The sequence below is a fragment of the Diabrotica undecimpunctata genome, unplaced genomic scaffold (assembly GCF_040954645.1).
Source record: "Diabrotica undecimpunctata isolate CICGRU unplaced genomic scaffold, icDiaUnde3 ctg00000593.1, whole genome shotgun sequence".
Lineage (NCBI taxonomy): Eukaryota > Metazoa > Arthropoda > Insecta > Coleoptera > Chrysomelidae > Diabrotica > Diabrotica undecimpunctata.
The window spans coordinates 404,985-426,794 of record NW_027311900.1 but is presented as its reverse complement, the minus strand read 5'-3'; the positions used below and the strand labels follow the sequence as shown (position 1 = coordinate 426,794).

Sequence of the window (21,810 nt, the reverse complement as noted above, 5' to 3'; positions counted from 1 at the left end):
AGTAGATCAGTCTATAACTGAGTGAAACCTAACACATGAAATTGTGTAATATAACAGATAAAAGTGGCACTGTGCCAGAAGTTCCTGAAGAAGACCAAGGAAAATACCTTTTTGGTTAAAGCAAAGCATAACCTAAAAAAACTATCATTGCTATAATTAAAAAAAAAAAAACATTAATGATTATCGATATTGGAAGAAAAGATCCGATAGGGTAGGGATAATTACTTAATCAAGGGACTTACCTGGTCTTCACCAAGCAAAACTCACTTGAAACCTGAAAACCATGTCCAAGGTAAAATATTTTCATTTTGTCTTGCATCTTCTTGTGTAGTCCATTACTAGAGGTTTGCAATAAATGAATCCAAATCTCTATTACGCGCCGCATCTCTTTGACGTGGTTCTTCTATCTACTCCTCTTCAATTATTATTCGTAGTAAGTTACATTTGTCATTTCTCTTATATGGTCTAGGTTTGAAATCCATGTTTATGGTGCTTCTATTCAATTCGTTATGTATTGCGTCCATGATATTGTAAGCATTCTGCCATAAAGCCACATTTAAATGGCTTCTACCCATCTTATGGTATGATTTTAATGTCCACGCTTCAACTCCATACTGAAGCGTGACCAAACGTAGCATTTGATAACTCCAATTCGGATGTCTCAGCTTGGTTTTTGGTTATAGATGATTTAGTTTCATTTATTGTATATATTAATTTGTGTTTTTATTTCTATATCTGGATCCCACTTATCATTTAGTACTGTCCTAAACTTGAACTGGTTCTAACTGGGTGGTTTCAATGCGATGGTTTTCATCGGTTTTCCTAGTTTCCATTACTTTATTTTTTTTAAGATTTATTGTCCGTCCTATTACTTGCATTGTTAAGGCTAGCATAGTTTGTAGATCTTCTATTCTTACTATTATCAGAATAGCGTCGTCGGCATACCTGATTTTGTTAATATATTTTTATTACAGTTTATTTTTATACAAATTTCAACGTCATCTAGTGAGGTTCCATTAAAGGTTTTGAATTATGTGGGGTTCTTTTCCGGCTAGCTTCATTTTCTGCAGTTCGGTCAACAATTTTTCATGCTGGACTCTATCAAAAGCCTTCTGGTAATCGATGAGGTAGAGATATACTTTTTTCTGGTAACCGATGCACTCGGTTAGAGCATTTGTTCACCTTAGCATAAGGCAGGATGAAATTATCATACACAAATATCATTTTAATAAGTTTATTTATTAATTTTTACATTAGATAGATACAAAGTATAAAACATAATTTGACTTAAGCTTACTTATAAAATTATTTTTATGGGAATTGCACAAATTTGGCGTGAAAAATACTGGAATACAAAATTTGGTCAATCTAGCCTAAATTTTCAAATACGACGTCTTAAAAGCGAGCAGTTCCGGTGGTGACACTAAAATTTAAATGTATTTATAAGAATGTTTAGTAAGGCCACATTATAGGTTCAAATTTTTGAAAAATTTAAAATAAATTAATCAAAAATACAGTTCTATGAAAAACTACAATCCCAATAACATATTAATTTAACGCAGTGGTATACATAAGATCGTTACAACACAACGAAAAACCGACACGTAAGGGTCACGCTCTTGCGCAGTAAACAAAATACGCTCCAACACAAAGATGATGGTTCATTGCATCGTCCTTTCGAGTGTTCCAACAAAAAATGTGATTTTCCAGTGACGGTTTGATTACAGGTCTTATTACGGTCTTGTAAATGTTGAGCTTTGTTGCGCGTTTTAGGTTTTTTTTTTTTCAGATGACCTGAAGATCATGGAGAGTTCTGTTTGCTATTGCTATGTTTACTGCTATGACTTTTTATTTCGTCGTTTGTCGTGTTTGTTTACTAGCAATCAAAGATATCTGTATCCTTTGACTTGCTCAAAGGTATGGTTATTAATTTGGATTATATATTGAACCATTTTTTGAGGGATTTGAGCAACCAAAATATATTTGGTTTCTTCCTCATAATCACATATGATTCACGGACGTACGTATTAGGTACATATTTAGGTTCTTTGAATCATATATGATAGATTTGACCCAAAAACAGTAAACTGCAAGTAACTGTATGTGGTAAAAAAAATGTAAACAATTTAAAAGCATATAAAAAGCTAAAAATAAAAAGTTTTTATGTAGTAGATAACTGTTGAATTAAAAAAACTACACATGAAATATTTTAAAAAAAGTATGATTTGCAGCAATCACTGACTTTCCCCATGTTTAGTACAGAAATTTTCGTTATGTATTTAAGCTTTGTTCGTGAAGACAATCCATAACTGGTTTCTGACTGATTCGCATGCGCAGATGCGTTTTCAACATTCGCGGAGTTAAAGATTTTGGATTTTAACCGAAATCACTAACCTATACCTAATTCGTTTTACAAATTCCCATCTCTCAACAAACGTACGTGAAAGCCAAACGATCGTACTGAGGTATATTATATGATTTTTAAAAATATTTACTTTTGAAACTATAGTGTAAGAATTTCTTGAAATTTAATCACTGTGAGCAAAATTTAATGTTCCATTGAAGGAAAATGTGCTAAAATAAAATATTCATTAACTGAGAGATACATAACAAAGTAAACATTTTGAATAAAAAAGCAACACGCTACAATTTGAATTTAAACAGAGTGGCAAGTTTAGATCTGTGACATGAGAATCCGTCTGGCTTAAGGCAATAAATTATATTTAATAGCCTCTTGACGAATGAGAGGGCGAATATCAACACGTGCTTATGTTTACAGATGGGAATTTGCTAAATGAATAAACTTTAGTTTATATTTTATTTTAATCATTATTACATATATTATAGTCAATATTGTACCACCGCTAATAACCTTCTATGGTTGATGCGGGTTATTCTCAATAAAAAAAAAAGAAGAGAAGTATTTTTTTTTTCTAAACCATCTAAAAATAAACCATCCCATATTTTATAGTAATGTGAATAAAGTATTCTTAAAATATTTACTTTATTTGTTATAGAAAGTTATTGATCGTATTTTACGATTAAAAACTTGCTAACCACAGCGTTTTTCTAGAGTCGGCTTCGAATTATGTGTTTAGATTCACGCCGATATGAGACGAGTTCTTTTGGTGACACTAAAATGCAAATGTATTAACAAAATTAAAAGGTAAAATGTTAGATTAGTCAAATATTGCAAAAAACATTATTGGAACATGCAACTCTACAAAAAACTACCCATCTATACTATTATTAATTTGAATATTTTAACGGTATCCCTTTTGACATTTTTTTAAATTTGATTTGTTCCTCCTGATGGCATTTACCAAGGAGAACAAATGTCACTAAAACAGAATATTGTATTTTTAAAGATGGAAAATACAACGGCATTATTGATTGATTAAAATTTGATTTCTACATTTTTCTACTTCGGTAAAACAGGGTTTTACTAGTTTATGAAGGCATTTTTTCCTGGGGTGACACAAAAATCGTTTATCTTAAGTTATTCCTTCTTTATAATGGACCATTCCTTTAATATCTTGAGTTCTTCGTATTTCACCATCCATTTTTGTTAAGGACAAACAAGACCTAATCAAAAACATTGTTAACTTGGTTAATTTCTTTTCCGTGCTCACTCTGATACTTTTTAACAAAAATGTTTATTAGCTTTTGTGTAGAATGAACCGTTTTCTTAAAATCAACGCTTGAAGCGATTGGCGATTTTGAATGTCAGATGTGCGCACGAAATCAATGTTAAATAAAATTTGGATTAACTCGATGGTAAAAATTCGATATCTTTTGATCAGAGTGTCATATCGACAAAAATTAAAATGAGTTTTAAAGATGAATAGTGCAGCTTTCGTATAAACTTTTTATATTTTACCGCAAATGAAGTCAGTTTCTATAAATCTGTTTAGTAGATAAACGTTGCGCGATTTTTGCCATTTTTTATTATTCTCGTGAGATGAATATAATTTATCACTTTCATTAACCGGTCATAGTGAAATTTCCATTTGTAGAGACCAATCTTCAAAACCTATAACATGAAATTTCGATTTTGAGTTGTAGCAACAAATATGAGGCATTTGAAATATGACTAAACAACGCAGAATTTAAACTTTTACATTAAAAACCATCGCACGTCACGGGAAATACATCCAAGAAGACGGTTTAGGGTGTAGTTTGTAGCAAAAGTTAAATACTTTTGAAAAACTTACTAGTGTTATTGAAAAACAGCAGTTTTAAACGTTTTAGATATGTAGATTGTAATGTGAAAGTTTAAATTCAGCGTTTTTTAAGCATATTTCAAATGCCTCATATTTGTTGCCAAAACTCAAAATCGAAATTTCATGTTATATGTATTGAAGAGGTTGATTTCATGTTACAAGTTATAGGCTCTAGCAATGGAAATTCCACTAGGACCGGTCAATGAAAGGGATAAATTTTATTGATCTCATGAGAATCATAAAAAATGGCAAAAATCGCGTCACGTTTATTTATTTGACACCTTTACAAAAACTGAGTTCATTTGCGCAAAATACAAAAATTTATCTTTAAAACGCATCTTGATTTTTGTCGATATGACAGTCGGATCAAAACATATCAAATTTTTACCGTCCAGCAGATACAAATTTTATTGGACATTGATTTCACGCGCGTAACTTAGCTTCAAAATCGCCGATCGCTTCTAGCGTTGTTTCTGAGAGAACGGTTCATTCTACACAAAAAATTCTAATAAACATTTTTGCTCAAAATTATCTTAAGTACATTTTTTATTTGAAATATTTTTTTCTATGGTGTACAGATTCTTGGTAAATCGTTTTTTTTTTCGTTTCTCCCTAAACGAGGGAGGTTTTGGGGAAAAGCCCGGGGGTTAAATTGGTTATATTTTTTGGCGTCCTAAAATTGACATCCTGTTTACTTCGATCGCAAAACAACTGAATCCTTGAGTTGCCGGCTTTCATCGACGATCGCGGTTTTAGGGAGGTTTAATACTACCTACTAACCTAAAATTATTTATTGTAATTAACCCAAATGTCAATAATAATCATTATTCCTACATTATCGTGATACATATTATAAATAGGTATTAAATACAAGTAGCTTTGTTATAACTTCTTATTATATAAAAAATTGTTGTACGCCATTGGAAGACCTACAATAGCGCTGAAACGTCACTATTACTTCTAAGAATTTACTGCTTACAATTTTGATTCTCGATTATAGCGTCCCGCTCCTTCCGGTTTCCAGTATCCATTCACATCTATCGGTCCAGTCTTCTGGTCGTAGATCACTCTCTAAAATTGCCTTTTGGAATCTATCAATTTATGTTATTTTCGGTCTTCCTCGGTTTTTTACGCTCAGGTGGCTGCTAATCCAATATTAACTTTGGTAGGTGATGGTCTGTCATTTTCTGTACATGTCCGTATCAAATACGCTGTTTTTGCTGTATTTTTGAAGTTATACTTCTATACGCACGGTCGGCGTTGGATATTTGCATGAGAGTGAATTTGTGAAACCATTACATATGTAAGATAATGAGTAAGAGAGAGACAGAAGATATATTTTCTCTCTCTTCCTCTCTCGAGAATAAAAATGTTCCTTTTGTATTTAATATTATATATATTATATATATATATATATATATATATATATATATATATATATATATATATATATATATATATATAATATTGTATATATTATGTGATATGTTTTGTATTATTTAAAATTAAACGTTTATAATTATTTTAGGCTTTTTTATTTCAAAATAATCACTGTTTTACCGAGAACTGTCAATTTTGAAATCCGTTAGTGTCATGTCTAATTGGCAAATCCTTTATGTGTTTGGTTCATACGCTGGTGGTTGTGAGTTCGAATCCTAATTATGAAGTTCCTTTTTTATTTTTGAAATGTTTAAAAACCTCACGTTAATCTTATTAAATATACGTAATATACGCAAAAAACATAAATTTTAAAATAAAATGAAAATTTACAATATAATCCGACTTGTTGGTTTTTTATTTTTATCTTCGTAAAGTAAGTTATGTGTATATTTGCAGTTTTAAATACTTATGAATATTACATTTTAATTTATATTGTATTATTATATTGAATTATTTTGCAGTGTATTTATTGTATTGTAATTTTATTATTAATAACAAAATAAACAATGAATTTTACTGCAGAGTATGTGTAAAATTTTTTTTTGCATTCAACTCCTTTTATACATATATAAAAATAAAAATATATATTTTCATTAAAATATTGATACAATCCTTCATTTACTATACTCCTATTACAGGTCAAATGTTTATATACAGCAAACGATGCACCATATACCTATATAACTAATTCTTTTTCTCTTTCTGCTCTCTCTTACCTATAGCATTACATAAGTAATGATTGTGCAGATTGACTCCTATATAAATTTTTAACGGGGAACGCGTGTGTAGAAGTATAACTTCTACCGGCAGTCCCACTGGACTGCCACACCCGTTTTTTTATTGTATGAATGTATTTCTTCCATGATCGTGGTTGTTCTGTCCATGATTTGTCTTATTCTGTCATTTGTGACGTGCATCATTATCCAGGTTTTACATTCATAAAGTACAACGCTTTGAAAAATATGTTATATAGATGTATCTTTTTCTGTTTAGACATAATTTTTAACCAGAGTAATGCGTTCACTGCATCTATTTTTTCCCTTTTATAATTCGTTTTTTGATTTCTGTCTCAGTGCGTGCAATTCTTTCTGTCTTTGTCCCCAAATACATAAATTTAGAATATGATGGAATTACCTCTCCATCTCCTCGTTAACCCTCTAACTGGCAAGATTATAAAAATTATTCTATTTAGTTGGGAATTTTTTTCAAGTTTAATAATGTATTAAGAAACCTAGAAAAGCTATTAAAATGTAATTATCAATTTCTGTTTGGCTTCCAGGTAAAAACAGGTAAAGGGGTCCTCGGGGTCCCCCGGTCCTTGCCGGTTTAAGTTAAAATTTCAAATGTATGTATGAATGAATGTATTTTATTCAAATAAACTTAAAAACAAACGGAAAAGAATATGTATACACTATTTTTTATGGTGATAATTATAAACACAGTTTTTTGCATTAGAACAACATAAATGAAGATCTCATTTGCTACACACACATTGAGTTTTCGACACTTTGCAAAATTTACATTTTTTTTACCACTCTTTTTGTTGAGCCAAAGTGGAATGTGATCAATACCGTCGAAGCAAATGTCATCAATGGGATGTTTTGCTTTTTTTCCAATGCCATATATAGTGTGAGCTTGATTGTGATTTTGATGTTGAAGGGCGGCCAAGTACACGTTTCTCACTGAATACAACGAGAGCAGTAGCAATTTGTTCCGAATTCTGGTAGCTGCAACAACTTTTGATGTTCCGCTGAGATATTGCTCGAATCATTACATTTTTCAGCATGTATGCGACGGTACAAAATATAAGCGTTTGTTGTAGCCATATAGATCAAGTGGTATAAAATTCGAACCATTGCACTACGTGTCTTCGCTCTAATATGGTAGCGACCCATCAATCCATCCATCAGATCGAGTCCTCCCATCTATGTCTGTTGTATTCGCGAATGATCTGCGGATAGTTGACTTCGATGTATTTCTTTTTCTTTCAATTATATCGTGGTACTTTTGCAATATATTGATTTCGATTTGCTCTCAAAAACGGCTCAATGCCAACGAAGTCGATCGAAGCCGCACGTTCTTGGTATCTCCATGAAATTGTACTGAAATCAACACCGTACGCAAATCCAACATATTCAATAGAATATCCTCTTTCTTTATGTTTGATATCCTTATCCAACGGAAGCTTACAGTTTGGGATTCTATTTGTCCGTATTGTACCAAGGATATAAATTCCTCTTGCACGTAAATAAACTAACAAAGGTAAAGACGTATAGAAATTGTCGAAGTAAAGGATGTGATGAGAAAAGCTGGGTATGGTTTGTGACAAACGTACAACATTTGATGTGCTTCCAAGATCGAGTGCGCCAGAAAGAATACTATTGTTGCCTGCACCGTTGTAAATTTCAAAACGATATGCGTAACCTTGAGAGTACAAACAGTTTGATGTCTCATTTGTGGGGCTTATTTAGCATAAATTGACGAAGACGATGCTTGAGTTTGGTCGAACACATCTGCTTATCAACAAAAAATCTAGATGTATTGGAATCGAATCGAAACGATTGTTGACCTTATCAGCCAATTTCCGGATGCGAAACAGTGGATCATAGCCTGGCTGACCTTTTCGAATGCGCTGCCTTTCATCTTGAAACGATATGTGTTTCTTCATTTCCATAAACTTTTTTACAGGCATTGTCTTCTGGATGAGGCCGAATGCGTTTTTGCTCCAGTAGCTCTCGAGATTAGGGTGTCGATACATCGACATGTACATCAACACTCCGATAAATTTCCGAATCTCCTCACTACTTGTAGCGAATTTTGTATTGATATTTTCTTGACGAGCTGCAGCGTTTGTTTCATTGGCCATGAAATCAATAATCTCTTAGGTGAAGAAATAATTGAAGAGTTCTATTGGTGTTTTCAGTTCTTTTATTGACGATGGCAACCGTGCATCTCCTTGGAAAGCTACTTCGTTTACATGCAAGCGCATTAATCGCTTACGCCGCGTTACCTTGGTAAATTGTTCCGAATCTTTTTTGATATCCTGAATAGCTGAAATGAGAATAAAAATAGTACACTACTAGCGGACCAACTCGACATCGAGTTGTTTAAATGTCGATCCATATATCGAGACCTTTCGATCCATATATACATTGTGGGGTCTAAAACTTAAAGTAAATTTTAACTTCCGGTTATCTCAAAACCGGAAGTGAATTTTTGTACCAAAAGTATATCTTGACAATCTCATACGTAATACTAATAATATTCCGAAAAAATATTTTAATTATCTAATATGGTTTTTGAGTAAAGTGGTGGACAAGAAAAGGGCTTAGCGTTTTAGTATATAAGATTGCTAAAGTATGAATATATAATTATTACCTCTCCCAGTAAAACCACCAATAGAAGGCGTAATCAAAAAACCAGAATCTTCCATTATAGGTAATGGCGAACGGGGTCGTTTCGTTGGCTTAAAACTTGCAGCATGTGTGGCATCGGCGGCTAAAGTAGATGGAATTGCTTTCATAGATGTAGACGGCCCAGCCTCCTTTTCTAAAGATTCGACACATTCGTCAGCTTCGATTTGCACCGCCATTGTTATTGTTGATGATGCAGCAGGCGCTTCTATGTCACTGATATTTAGCGATATGTTCACGTTTTGAATAAACTAGTCGCTTGTTTCACCTGCTTGCATTTCACGAATACACTCTGTAATAATGTCATCTGGAGCGATCTCATCCGGCTCGTAATCTGGGTCGATGTCTGGATCATCACTGCTATAATCACCTTCTGACGAATCTGTTTCAACAAAGTCCATAAGTTCTTGGATTTCATCTTCGGTCATTACCGATAAATTAAACTTTTTCTTTCTCCAGTTGTTATTGCCTGCCATTTCCAGAAGCAAAATATAAAAATGTGATGAAACGTTGGGAAACAATAGCACAACAACACAACATAACAATCACAACAAAGTGAGACGAAACTTCACATAAACCGGCAAGGGGTCCCTCAAGAACCCTTTTTATTTTCGCTTCTAAAGCGCACTCAGAATACTTGTTTTGTAATAATTCCATATATATTATGAAACTTGAAGCTCTAAACCACTCATACAAAAATGTTTTCACTAAATTCAGATTATTTGCAGTACCATAATTTTACTTCGAAAAAAATTTTAAATGAGAGATAATTGTTGACCTCGACCTGTCGCACAAAACTGAGACAAAAATGTAACGATAAGGTTTAATGAATTTAGAATGCATTTGAAACGTCTCTAGACGAACTAGTGGGGAAGATTCAAAACAGTTTGCAGTTACCCGACTCTTTCCAGTTAGAGGGTTAATATTATCTTGGTGATACTATTCTTGAATTATATTAAGATGCACCTCAATGAGACGGGGTTAAAAGTATTTTTTATACTCACATCGCTACGAGTAATTGTATGCCTTTATTAACCCCCTTAAACCTCTTCATCAAAACCAGTAAAAATAAATAGAAATTTTGATCTGTTGTAATACCTTAGAAAATATTTTACCATTAAAAAGTTATTTTTGTTGAACGAAGAATATCTTGGATTTTTAAATCACAACTTAAAGTAAACCAAATTATAATCTAACTATAGTTCACACTAAAAGATAGACAATTATATTGTAGTTGTTGGATACTTACAAATATATTTTGCAACAACGGTAGGATCGACCGCTAAATTTCTATCAATGTCACTTATAATTCCTTTTAATCTGTTTTCAACATTAGATAATGTGGCAGATGAAGGACCACTGATAAGGTTATTACTTTTATTCCAGTAATATGATATCTTTCCATTTTTAATGCTTTCGTAGTAAGATTTCAGAAGCTGAAATAAAAAACCACATTATTGCGTTAATTTTAGAAAAAAAAAATTCTTAATAACCCTTAAACGCCCAACAATATGTAGGTTCCATGTATGCCCAAGGGTGGGTAAAAAATTTCCACCTCGAAAATTGATATTATTTATTGAGAGTTGTTACAAGTGTTAGAAATGGATTAAAGTTGAGAATCTTATCCTTAGTAAACACATCATTTCTGAAATATTAATATAAACGATGTATAAACCTTACTAGTATCATGAATTTTTGTGAAAAGTTTATATATGTGTGAAAGCAAACTGATAGGACGGTAGTTTTTTAAATCTGTTATGTCTCCTTGCTCGTGTAATTAAGTAATGACTCCATTATTCCATTGAGAAGGAGTTTTCCTTGGTAGATGCATTCAGTGAAAAGCTTGGCCAAAGCCTGGATAATTTTATTTCCACGTAGTTTGATCGCTTCGATCACTACTCCGTCAACGTCTGGGGATTTGTTATTTTTCATTTTTAAAAGTGCCGTTTTGATTTCGTATGGAGTTATTTCTGGCATTAATTGTGATCCCTGGTTTGTGATTTTGGGCAAGGGCTAATTTTACCTTTCGCCAATGCTTTCATACATTTCGCGATAAAAGGATTCGACAACCTCAAGGATTTTAGTTCTATCAGTAGTAATGTTTCCACATTTGTTTTTTATTTTGTACATGTTTTTGTTGCCTATGTTGTTCGTATTTCGCCTCAAAACTTTTGAACTTATGTTTTCTTGAATTCTTTTAGTTACTTCTCTTGTATTATTTTCTCTTATTTCGTTTCGGATTGACCGGTGGATATCTTCATTTAATTTCTTCATTGTTGTGTAGTTGGAGCCGTATTTTTCCGTCAGCTGTCTTCTTTTACTTATTAGCTCTTTGGTATTTTGGCTTAGTTTTTCTTTATGGGTCAGAACGGTCGGGCAGCACTCCCTTTCCGCCTCTTTTGGAGCCTTCATTATGTCATCATTTGCTTGATCTACATCTTCCATTTCGTCTTGCAAGTCTTGTATATGTCTGGTTAGTATATCTTCATACAGGACGTTGTTTTCTGTGGGAATCCATTTCCTTTTTGAAGTTATACTTCTATACGCGCGCTCCACGTTGGAAATTTGTACGGGAGTGAATCGGTGAAATCATTACATATGTAAGATAATGAGTAAGAGAGACAGAAGATATATTTTCTCTCTCTTCCTCTCTCGAAAATAAAAATGTTCCTTTTGTATATATATTTAATATTATATATATATATATATATATATATATATATATATATATATATATATATATATATATATATATATATATATATATATATATATATAATATATAATATAATATTTATTAATATTATTTATGTGATGTTTTGTATTATTTATTAAATGTTCATAATTATTTTAGACTTTTGTATTTCAAAATAATAATCTCAATAAATTACTGTATGACCGAGAACTGTCAATTTTGAAATACATTTGTGTCATGTCTAATTGGCAAATATTTTACGTGTTTGGTTCATACGCTGGTGTATGTGAGTTCGAATCCCAATATGAATTTCCTTTTTTATTTTTGAAATATTTAAAAACCCCACGTTAATTTTATTAAATATATGTAATATACGCAAAAATGCTAAATTTTAAAATAAAATAAAAATTCGTAAATAAAATAAAAAACATAATCCGAGTTGTTGGTTTTTGAAGTTATACTTCTAGACGCGCGTTTGACTTTGGAAATTTGCACAGGAGTAAATCGGAAATTTGCACGGGAGTAACAAGCCTCGTTAGGCATGTTAAATTATAAATTAAAACTTGTAAATATCTCAAGAAAGTTCAAATGTGTACTTATATACACAACAAACAACAATTAAATATTGTATTTATCAATGTCAGATAAATTGACAGTTGTATCACCAAACAATATTTTATTTTATTAATATTGTTATCATGGTAAATTAAACATATGCGTAAGTAAGTTACGTATATTGTCATTTTTAAATACTTATGAATATTTAATTTTAATTAAATTTGTATTAATATTATTATCCTGGTAAATTAAACATATGGGTAAGTAAGTTATGTATACCTATTGTGATTTTTAAATACTGATGAATATTATTTATTTAATATCTTAGCATTTTTAGAATCGGAAACATTTATTTGTTATTATTTCCACTGATTGATTACTTTATTTTTAATTATTAGCGTACACATTTATATAAAATGGTATAATAAATTAATATTAAGTACATTGTTTCTTTTGTAAACAAATGACCTAAATTTGTTTTAATGGAATCTTAGGTATGGAGTTTTAAAATATTCGTACTATAATCGTAATACACATCGCCTAATTAGCCGTGATCGTCTAGTGGACTAGTTGTTCGGATCCCACGTTGTGGCCGTGGTAACCCAGGTTCGAATTCTGGTCATGGCAATGTGCCAACATGTCACGGTGAGGCAATTTTTTGTTTTTTTTTTGTTAAAAAATATTTAAAAATATTAATTACTGTGTTTAAAACAATAAAATGTATTTTGAACAATTTTTTACAAACAGGTGTATATAAAAAATACTCTAACCCGCTCCAAAAAAAAATTGTTTTGAAAAAATTATTGTTGGAAACGAAAAATTCGATAACAGGGTAGGATTAAAAATGATACTTTTGTTTATCTATATAAAAATAACGATTTCACAAATTTTTAATGGAGTTTGGAATAAAAATTTTACAACAGCGATTCATTGCTCAGTTTCTGAAGTTATATGCGTATATTAAGCATATGCGAAAGTAAGTTATGTATATTGTCATTTTAAATACTTATGACTATTGAATTTTAATTTGTATTGTATTATTATATTGAATTATGTTACGGTGTATTGTATTGTATTTTTATATTAATAACAAAATAAACAATGAATTTTACTGCAGAGTATGTGTAAAAATATTTTTTGCATTCAACTCCTTTCATACATATATGAAAATAAAAATATACATTTTCATCAAGATATTATTATATTTTGATGAAATCCTCCTATTACAAGTTAAATGTTGTTTACATACAGCAAACGATGCACCATATACCTATATACCTAATTCTGTTTCTCTTTCTGCTCTCTCTTACCTATAGCATTACATATGTAATGATTGTGCAGATTGACTCCCATAAAAATTTGTAACGGCGAACGCGTGTATAGAAGTATAACTTCTACCGGCACTCCCACTGGACTGCCACACCCGTTTTTTTTTAAGATCATCCTTGTTCTTTCCAATTTGACATTTAATAATATCTTAGCTCGGATTAATCTGTGGTCGCTTCCTATTGAAAATTTGTTGAGTACTTCGATGTCTTTGATTATTTCTTTTCTGTTTGTTATGATATATTTTATTTTTGACACTGCCATCTGAGCTGATCCATGTCCATTGGATAATTAATTGATAAATATTATCATTTATTTAAATTTATTTATTTTAATTCCGTGGTAATTTAAATCGTGTGCACTGAAGTGTTTTCTATGTAGGTTTACTTTAGACCATATAGGTATTATTCGCACTATTATACATTACACAAATATATATTACACAAATGTCCATAATAATAGTTATTTGTCCCATTACAGATCGGTATTTCGATCAGGATACGTGTTAGTATTAAAAGCGAAAGCGTTAAAAACGACTTAATTGTTTATTTATTTACAAATAGAAGAATATGTTTTAATACTTACTGTCATGAATACATAACTCAAAGAGCTCGTCCAGAACTCTTGCGGTTTTTCGTCTTTTTCCCACAGTGCTATAGTTTTGAGGTAGTAACTAGCTATGCAGGCATGATTCTCTTTATCTCTCATTTTCTAAAACGGTAAAAAGAGATACAGTGTTCACAAGCTGTGCTATTTGAAAAAATGCCGCATCCACTAAACGGATATTGGCGACGTTATAATCAAGAAAAATAAACGTATAGAATATTCGTATAAAAAATTACAACGTTATGGATAGACAGTAGAGAAGAAGAAAAACCCAAGAGAATAGCGTGTTGGTGGTTTTTCAAAGATAAACCCAATGGCATATATATAGACCCAGCAGTCGGCTATGCTTGTTATATAATCGGGTGTCATAGAGACCTATCGCTTGGAGGTTGAAGGTATGTTTACTACAACAATGGCGTGCTCGTTTATGTTATAATGAGTTTATTTTTTTTATCAAAAGGACATCTATGAGTTTCTCCAACTATCACCAAAATGTAATGGAGAGACATGAATTTGTTCGAAAGGTTTTTACATTAAACAGCAAGAATTTGATTTTAATTTCTTTTTAAGTTTATTTGAGATTATTCTACCAAAATCAGAAGTTTTGTATGATATAGAAAGAAATGTATGACATTGGATTTTGCACGAGAAATGTTGAATTGACATTGAATTTATCGAATTTTTGCAATTAGAGCGGAATCATTTTAAAAGTCTATGGTCAAAACAAAAAGATTTTTTAAATGATGATGTCCCAAACCCAATAAGAGGCATCGAATATCAATATTAACAATGATAGACGTCATATCGACGATTTTTTTTTTAAATTGTTGATACTAAGATTATTCAACTTAAAAATAGGTTTGCTGATTTAAAGCATTCTAGAGCGTTTGGCACTATATAATTTTGACAATTTTAAAAATTCTGCAAAAAAATTCCCATATAGCACCTTTCATCTACTTGTAAAGCTATATGGACAAAAATTTGACACCCTAAAGTTAAAAACAGAATTGACAGTTCTTTATATTGATCCAGATTAGGGGAAGGTGTTGTACCTTGGGTATGCGTGTACCTTGGCCCACTTGCTAATACTATGTACTACAAAGAAAGGATTTAACGATTACCAATAGCTAATTGTTCCCACCAGTCATAGAGGGCGATAAAGTGCTATTTGAACGTTATAAATGAATACAGTAGACTCCCTCTATAACGAGAACTGAAATGACAGACTAATTACCTCGTTATATCAGACAATCATAATACTGTGCATATATATGAATCTGTAGTTTTCTAAACCATTAACTTCCTATAGTGAAGCCATTCGGAGCAATATAAGATGCTAATAAATATTGCTTGAATGGCGTTTTTGAAAAAAAGTTATTTACTTTTATTGTCAATGAAATATATTAAAACATAAAAGAGTTGTTGACTTTTATTATCAATGATATACGTTAAAACAAAAAAGCTGTACTTATATTTTTTTCCAACTACATAATGTATAAATCGTATTTTCAAGGATCACATAAACTATTGCTTCTGCAATTTTAAGAACTCTGTTATTTTTAACTGCTTTAAATGGTCCAGTATCATTCTATCATATATTTTCTAAAGATGTGAAACAGTTGTATTTATTCATTGTAAAGAAGTTTATTGCGGGCTACAGTTAAGTTTATTGAGGGGCTGTTTGAAAAGGTATTTATTTATAGCCACGACCAGACTAAAAACGTAAAAGACACGTTTTTGGATCTTATTTTCTCTCGTTATAACCAAATTTGCCTCGCTATAGATGGTTATAGTTCAATAGAAATTTCACGGGACATCTAATGTATCTCGTTATAAGCGAAACCTCGTAATAACCGTGTTCGTTATAGAGGGAGTATACTGTATTTGTAAAATTTAGTTTATTTTAAATCTGCAATCATCCTATCTGATGGTAAGTAATATGTACTCAATTTTATGCCTAATTATAAATTTTAGTTTACATTTTTATTTGCCATAAATAGTTTTTCTTAAAAGTATGTTGTTCACATGTTTTATGTAATAAAAAATCAGGACGTGACCATTTTGTACCTCGGACCTAGTTTAGGGCGTGTACCTTGGACCGGTCCAAAGTACAATGCCATAATTTTTGAATTATTTTATTATCTGATTGTGTGTTGTTTTTATTTTTTTTTTTATTTATTTTTGTATTTAGAAAACTAATTTTCTTTTTCAGAATAAAGGTAACCAACAATGTCTCGCAGCAAAAGCGGAAATAAAAGACGACCTATTAATCCAGGCAATATCAAGTGTGCAGTAGAAAAAGCTCTCAATGGTGAATTGTCCATACAGGAAGCTTCTCGTTGTTATAATGTGTCTAAAACAACACTTATTAGGCACATGACTAAACATAAAAATTTAGAAAGTACGGCGGAGTTTTGTTATGAAGCGAGCAATAAAACTAAACAAGTTTTTTCAATTGAAGAAGAAAATAGTTTGAAAGATTATTTAATAACAGCAGCACGCCTTCACTATGGCTTGACAAGAATGGAGATTCGTTGTTTTGCTTACCAATTCGCTCTTACAAATGATAAAAAGTTTCCATCATCATGAGAGCAAAATAAGAAAGCCGGTAAAGGATGGCTAAGATATTTCCTAAGGCGTTACACAGTAGAATTATCACTTCGAAAACTGGAGCCTACAAGTCTAGCAAGATCCAACTCGTTTAATAAAGCCAATGTCAGCTCATTTTTTACAAATTAGGAGAAAGCTCTGTCTTGAAATGAATTTTCGCCACACAAAATTTGGAACTGTGATGAATCTGGTTTTACAACCGTCCATGTCCCTCCTGAAATAATTGGTCCAAAAGGCATAAAACAACTTGGACAGATGACAAGTGGAGAAAGTGGACAGAATATCCTACTATAATTGCGGCAGTAAATGCCTCTGGTACTCATATTCCACCTATAATGGTGTTTCCTAGAGTACATTTCAAATCCCATATGTTGAAAAGAGCTCCTGTAGGCACAGTTGGAGGTGCCAATTCATCTGGCTGGTCTAATGAGTCACTTTTTTTGCAGTTCCTGGAGCATTTTAAATGTCCTGTACAACCATCTATTGAAGACCCAGTTATTTTACTTCTTGACAACCATGATAGTCACGTTAATATACCAGTGATTCAGTTTTGTCAAAACAATGGTATAACATTGGTTACTTTCCATCCTCACACAAGCCACAAGCTTCAGCCGCTCAATAGGACTGTCTTTGGGCCATTGAAAACGTATTACAATACAGCTTGTAGTGAATGGATGATTATGCACCCAGGGAGGCCTATAAGTATCTACGACGTTGCAGAGTTAATAGGGAAAGCATTTCCAAAAGTTTTTTGTCCATCGAATATTCTTAAAGGATTTGAAGTATCGGGGCTTTATCCCCTTAATGAAGACATATTCCAAGAACACGAATTTCTCACCTCTTATGTTTCGGATCGTCCACTAGAAAACAACAACAATGGTGTTAATGCTCAATCTGAAAGTACCGAGAACTTTAATGTTCAATATAAAACTTTAAATGGTTCATGTGATGTTGTAGCCTGTTCAAGTGTTGCTTTAGCTAATCAGACCGAAACTGTTGTAGTATTCTAAATAACCGAAACCAAATTACTTCTCCTTCGACATATGTTGCTGTTACTCCAAAAATGCTACGTCCATTTCCTAAAGCGCCTCCCCGAAAAGAGGTCAGTGGAGGAAGACCCCGAGGGAAATCTCGCATATTGGCAGACACTCCCGAAAAATATGAAATATCACAGTTAAAAAAAGTAAAACCAACTACTCTTAAAAATACTAAAAGGCAAGTTTTTGGAGATTCTACTCAAAGGAGTTTATTAAAAAGAAAAACTTTTACTTCTAAGGACACCAAGAAGGAATTATCATCAAGTTCAGAATCCGAAAATGAAAACTTATCCCTTAGCAGTGACGAAGAAAATTGGAAGGAGCATATTCAAAGAGAGGAAGAAGCAACACTGCTGGAGAACAAGCATGAAAATGATGATTTAAAAGCTGGTGACTTTGTATTGGTGAAAGTTCAGGGGAAAAAAGGTTCTGTTATAATTTAGCTGAAATAATACGTTGTGACGACGAAAACGAACTAAAATATTTACGTTGGTATAAAAACACCGATAAGTTCTTCAATGATGCAACTACAAGCATTAATTTTCTCGAAGAAGATGTAATAGCAAAATTACCCCCTCCTATTTACGTTAGTGGAACAGCTCGTCAAGCTCAAATGTTGAGATTTGGAATAAGTTGTGGACAATATGACATTGAATGATCACAAATATGTTTAATTTTGCTTTTTTTCTTTATAAAAATAATTTTAAGAGTTCCGTTTGAATAAAATTTAGATCTGAAAGAAGCAGTTTATTTAAGTTGTGATATAACTATCTTTTTACATCATTTTGGTAACTGAATTAATGTTTCAAGGTACAATACTAGGAAGTGCAAGGTACAAGACCAAATGGTACCTTGGTCCATTCTACACCAAATTAAAAATGATTAAATTTATGTCTTAAACATATTTCTTTAAACCTTTTAAATATATTGGTGCTTAAGAAATATATTGCTAATTTGCTATGTTAAATCCCAACTCAATACGTTTAATAGTAAAATAGTTACAGGTCATTAAAAAAAAGTGTCTCAAGGTACAACACTCTCCCCTATATTAAAAAAAATGTACAAGGATTGTATCAATATTTAAAGTCTTCAAATCTTGATAATGCATTTCCGGAAGCTTTTTAATTTGCAAACCTATTTTTAAAAATTCCAGCTACAAGTGCATCCGTTGAAAAAAGTTTTTCAGCAATGACGCGGATTAAAACATGCCAAAGAAATACCCAATTGCAAGATCGAATGTTGTCACTTTCTCTAATTTCCATGGAGAGATGGTTTTTAAATGGATCAATGACAAAACCCTCTTTCTACGATTCTGTTATAAAACATTTTTGTACTTGGTTTACTTTTATCCGACAGGCTTGGGTTAGTCATACGATGCTCCAGTACGCAAAATAATATAAAATACCTAAAGTAAGCAAAAACTTATATTTGCGAGGTTTAAAATAATTTTTTTAAATAAGATTTTTTACAGGATGACGGTATTAGATTTTTGTTTCGATACAGTGCAACGACAACCGCTGATACGTATTTAGACCTCCTTAGGTCTCGTCAGAACGGTAGTCACTGCTCTGAACCAAAACAAAAATCTCTCCCGTCCTAGACAATAGTTAATAAAATAACTATATACGGACGTAACTACGCCATCTAAAAACAAAAAGAGAAATCAAACGATTTCTACCTAGCGAAACCGAATTCAAATCTTAACCACTGTGTTTCCTAAAATTTGCGAAACAAACAGCTGGATAAATTACTCGGCAAGGGAATCTAAAATTGCATTCCACATGCCGTTCATCCTGGTCAAAATTCGTAGTGAATGCAGTTTCTGGTACTTCAAACGAAGTAAATAATAAAACAGAATGACGGTATTAGATTTTTGTTTCGATACAGTGCAGCGACAACCGCTGATACGTATTTCGACCTCCTTAGGTCTCGTCAGAACGGTACCGTTATCAGCGGTTGTCGCTGCACTGTATCGAAACAAAAATCTAATACCGTCATTCTGTTTTATTATTTACTTCGTTTGAAGTACCAGAAACTGAATTCACTACGAATTTTGACCAGGATGAACGGCATGTGGAATGCAATTTTAGATTCCCTTGCCGAGTAATTTATCCAGCTGTTTATTTCGCAAATTTTAGGAAACACAGTGGTTAAGATTTGAATTCGGTTTCGCTAGGTAGAAATCGTTTGATTTCTCTTTTTGTTTTTAGATGGCGTAGTTACGTCCGTATATAGTTATTTTAATAACTATTGTCTAGGACGGGAGAGATTTTTGTTTTGGTTCAGAGCAGTGACTATACCGTTCTGACGAGACCTAAGGAGGTCGAAATACGTATCAGCGGTTGTCGCTGCACTGTATCGAAAAAAAATCTAATACCGTCATTCTGTTTTATTATTTACTTCGTTTGAAGTACCAGAAACTGAATTCACTACGAATTTTGACCAGGATGAACGGCATGTGGAATGCAATTTTAGATTCCCTTGCCGAGTAATTTATCCAGCTGTTTGTTTCGCAAATTTTAGGAAACACAGTGGTTAAGATTTGAATTCGGTTTCGCTAGGTAGAAATCGTTTGATTTCTCTTTTTGTTTTTAAGATTTTTTACTTGGTTTTGGTAACAGTTTGGAAAAAATCACGCGTCGCCAATGTGTATAAGCATCTGAGTTCAAAATAAAATAAAAAATACCTTTAAAATTTTTATAGATGGTTTCAAATACTGCTTTTTGTCAATAAGTTCTCTTTCCTGCTCTTGGAACGACAACCTCCAATAGTGATCGCCTAACACAGTTCCGTTTTTTTGGGGTTTGGGCACAATGAAGAAGGTTGACTGAAAGAAAAAAATTGTTAGATTTAATTATTTACATGTTTATTATTCAATTCCTCGCGGTGGTTTGTTAGCACAAATGTTAGTTCATAGAATTGCTATGCTTTTTGAAACAAAAATTTGCTTTTAGTTATTACACCCATGAACTGCTTTTCTCTGAGTATTGAAGCTAATGTAGGGGAGAGTGTGGGAATATCGACCACTTAGGCGCTATTAAAAATTTCAAGTAGTAATAGTTGTAATAAGATGACCAACACTGGATATGTTTTTTTTACTCTATCCATTATGAGTTTTTTCAATTGGTTTTGCAAACAAACAAATACATTTTTTTAAAACGCACTTTTTTAGAAAGAGGAAAAAAGCGGGTTACTTCAACCGGTAGGATAATATCGAGCATAATGTAGTGCAAAATCCTAGGGGCGGGCATCAGGAGAGAGAATCATTCTCTCTCCTGGTGCCAACCATAATGTAGCTTCACCTTTTTTAAAAAAAATTAAACTGCTTGTCCTTGTATAGTGTAGTGTAATGTACAAATTTATGTTTATGACATTCTTAACGTTTGTTGGATAGGCCACAATTGACGAAATGCCACTGAAGATGCTCTAGGAAGCAAAAGTACTTGGGCAAGATTTAATTAATAAAACTGTGCTCGATATCTGCCTTTTATTTGATCAAAGTTCATTTATTTGAGCATTCAACCTTATATCAATATAATTGTTAGCAGGACCCTGGTCTACCTGGCCTTTCGGCATACGACCGTTAGCTAGCCATTAACCCCTACACCATTTGAGGGTGGCGCGTTGCACGAAGCATCGCGGGGCTCCACTCTCCCCGTAGTACCTATGTTGCGGTACGCACACCCGTCCGTTATCAAGGGGGCGGATAGGTGAACGCAGGTCAAGGCTCGACCTCACACGTTTGACAGGTAGCCGCCGAGGAGCTCTCCTCACCTTAATTCTGTGGACTGAGAGTAGACAGTAGAGTGGTCCCACGAGAGGATATTCTTGTCTTCGCGAGCCGGACGGAGAAACATTATTTTACATTGCAGAATTGCGTGCCCTCCAAGTACAAAAGACCT

The 21,810-nt window shown here is 32.5% G+C and overlaps 1 protein-coding gene across 3 annotated transcripts in view; it reads right to left on the bottom strand.

Annotated features, from left to right (window-relative positions):
* Positions 1 to 1,220: 1,220 nt before the first annotated feature.
* LOC140431189 (cyclic GMP-AMP synthase-like receptor) overlaps positions 1,221 to 21,810 on the bottom strand; it is a 65,323-nt gene continuing 44,733 nt past the window's right edge. Inside the window, exons 7-10 of one of the 3 annotated variants that reach the window (XM_072519108.1) lie at positions 20,595 to 20,735; positions 14,241 to 14,366; positions 10,326 to 10,512; positions 1,221 to 1,423 (exon numbers count right to left, since the gene is read on the bottom strand). In XM_072519108.1, coding sequence (XP_072375209.1) covers positions 1,374 to 1,423; positions 10,326 to 10,512; positions 14,241 to 14,366; positions 20,595 to 20,735 — 504 coding nt within the window. In that variant the 3' untranslated portion in view covers positions 1,221 to 1,373. Of the gene's footprint in view, positions 1,424 to 2,969; positions 3,135 to 10,325; positions 10,513 to 14,240; positions 14,367 to 20,594; positions 20,736 to 21,810 lie in introns of those variants that run through there. The other 2 variants (XM_072519107.1, XM_072519109.1) reach the window with 2 other exon arrangements.